Below are 2,489 nucleotides of genomic sequence, written 5' to 3'. Positions count from 1 at the left end.
ATGGGCGGTACTGGAGGAGGAAACGGAGGTGCCATGAACGGAGGTGGATTCGGAGGTATGGGTGGAGGAAACGGTGGATTCGGAGGAATGGGCGGTGGAATGGGAGGACAAGGTGGATTTGGAGGAAAGGCAGGCGGAAAAGGTGGATTCGGAGGAATGGGCGGTACTGGAGGAGGAAACGGAGGTGCCATTAACGGAGGTGGATTCGGAGGTATGGGTGGAGGAAACGGTGGATTCGGAGGAATGGGCGGTGGAATGGGAGGACAAGGTGGATTCGGAGGAAAGGCAGGCGGAAAAGGTGGATTCGGAGGAATGGGCGGTACTGGAGGAGGAAACGGAGGTGCCATTAACGGAGGTGGCATGAACGGAGGTGGCATGAACGGAGGTGGATTCGGAGGTATGGGTGGAGGAAACGGTGGATTCGGAGGAATGGGCGGTGGAATTGGAGGACAAGGTGGATTTGGAGGAAAGGCAGGCGGAAAAGGTGGATTCGGAGGAATGGGCAGTGGAATGGGAGGACAAAGTGGCTTCGGAGGTATGGGCGGAGGAAATGGTGGTTTTGGAGGAATGGGCGGTGGAATGGGAGGACAAGGAGGATTCGGAGGAAAAGGTATATGAAGAAAATAGAAGAAATCCTTTTATTTCATGTTTTTTTATTTTAAATAGAAAACTGCTACAAGAAACTACATGTGTATCGCACAATAAAGAAACAAGATAATATCTTAACAACAAATCTCATCAGTTCAAATCCATTTAACAGTTTTTAAATGACTTAATTACACGTTCTGTGCCGGTTTGCAGGAAACTCTATAAGTGTACTAGGAAAATAAATTATCTCTTTAATTATTGTAAATGTAACGTTATGACGTTTGACGTTGAGTATCGCTAATGTGTTCTTAATTGACAAAATAGCCAGTAAACATTCCCTTGATTAATGTTTAAATGAGTACTTTCTGACCGCAAACTTATTGTGACAATTGTTTCGATTATATTTTTTAACTGTTAAGTGCAACTAATATTATTTATTTATTTTTCAGGATATTAGATCCAGCTGATCCTGTTAATCTTGCATTACATGTAAATGATGCCAAATTATTAAAAATTGAATAATGCACTTCATTTAATCTTTATTAATCATTTTGCATGTTCATGTTACACATAAAATTATATGAACTGACGAAGTACAAACAACAATTCATCTGCCAATATAAGCAATATTTCTGATCGTACATTTAAATATCAATAGCAAAAAATCAAGTATTAAGCATGTCAATTCAAATGATTTCCTAAGAGAACTAGAATGAGAATTAATGGACTCTCCATCGTGTTACAGGTTTCATCTCAGATTGAAGGGAAGTAACTCATTTATATGCACCACTAGGAAGCGCAGTATGACATCGCAGTACATAGGTTTACTTTGCTTACTGTTTATTTATTTGATGAATGACATCAGATCCGTTGAAAATGGTATTAATTTAAGAAGCATAGAGTTAAAACTGAGGTAATAACTTAGGATTCATCTTCAGTGTCATACAAATGACAAATTTTTCCTCATGAAGACATTCCGTTACAATTAAAAAACACAACAAAAGACATTTTTGCTGATGAAGAACATTGTGACCAACGCTGGCTATATAAAACGCCTTAGACATGTAGACGACTAGTACACAACTGACGGATCAGGGTATTAAACAATCTATTCAATACTTTGTCAGTACAATTAAATCGAACTTATATTCTCTGTTTAAGGAGACTGACACTCCATATACTAAGCTACACTCCATTTTATAAAACCAGTAACGTTTTTTCATGTGCAAAAACGATATTCTTACCCAGACAGTTTCGTTGACATTCTGCCAGCTTGGTCACTGGTGACGTTAGTGCTGTATGGGTAAGAACATTGTTTTGACATAGCAGTGACTTATTTTTAATACCTGCTCAAAACAAAATAGGAAAATAAAACAAATATTTCAACAAAAGGGTACATGAAAGAACACCTAGGTTCAGTTTTTGTATTTCTTGTACCCATGAATTATGCTCATAATTTGGGTGGAAACCGGAATTAGAAACGGTGATGCGCTATTACCATAACAGGGAGAAATACGCACTACAATTCAGTATAATAAACAAACGCACAGAAACATCAATAAATAAACAGATAGGTACTTTGTGCAAACTACGATCGCCTGGTTGATAAGATGACAGTGTGTCGTCGCAAAGAGAAATATCTGAATTACCCGTTATCGAGCATTTCAAATATTTCTATTATAGGATAGGGGACGGAGGTTTCCTTGTAATGGTTTACTGAGCGATGTTCACCTGTCGGCTTTCGTTTGTTCATTAACCACATACAGCTCTGGGATGTGTTATATAGCGGTAGTGGGATGTTCAGCCACTATACAATACACAAGCAAAATCTAGTTTCTGTTTGTTAGGGAATGTTTAAATGAGGACCATTATTTAACAAAACAATACATAACACTGAATCC

The 2,489-nt window shown here is 38.7% G+C and overlaps 1 protein-coding gene across 1 annotated transcript in view; it reads left to right on the top strand.

Moving 5' to 3' along the window:
• Window positions 1-1,115, top strand: part of LOC110462878 (glycine-rich cell wall structural protein 1-like) — a 15,357-nt gene extending 14,242 nt beyond the window's left edge. The window contains exons 5-6 of the mRNA XM_021517114.1: window positions 1-610; window positions 1,038-1,115. Of these exons, the coding sequence (XP_021372789.1) occupies window positions 1-610; window positions 1,038-1,045 (618 nt within the window). The 3' untranslated portion in view covers window positions 1,046-1,115. The remainder of the gene's footprint in view (window positions 611-1,037) is intronic.
• The last annotated feature ends 1,374 nt before the right edge of the window (window positions 1,116-2,489 follow it).

The sequence above is a fragment of the Mizuhopecten yessoensis genome, unplaced genomic scaffold (genome assembly GCF_002113885.1).
Source record: "Mizuhopecten yessoensis strain PY_sf001 unplaced genomic scaffold, ASM211388v2 scaffold10839, whole genome shotgun sequence".
Lineage (NCBI taxonomy): Eukaryota > Metazoa > Mollusca > Bivalvia > Pectinida > Pectinidae > Mizuhopecten > Mizuhopecten yessoensis.
Note: the sequence above shows the minus strand (reverse complement) of the source record. Positions and strands in the feature narration are given on the sequence as shown.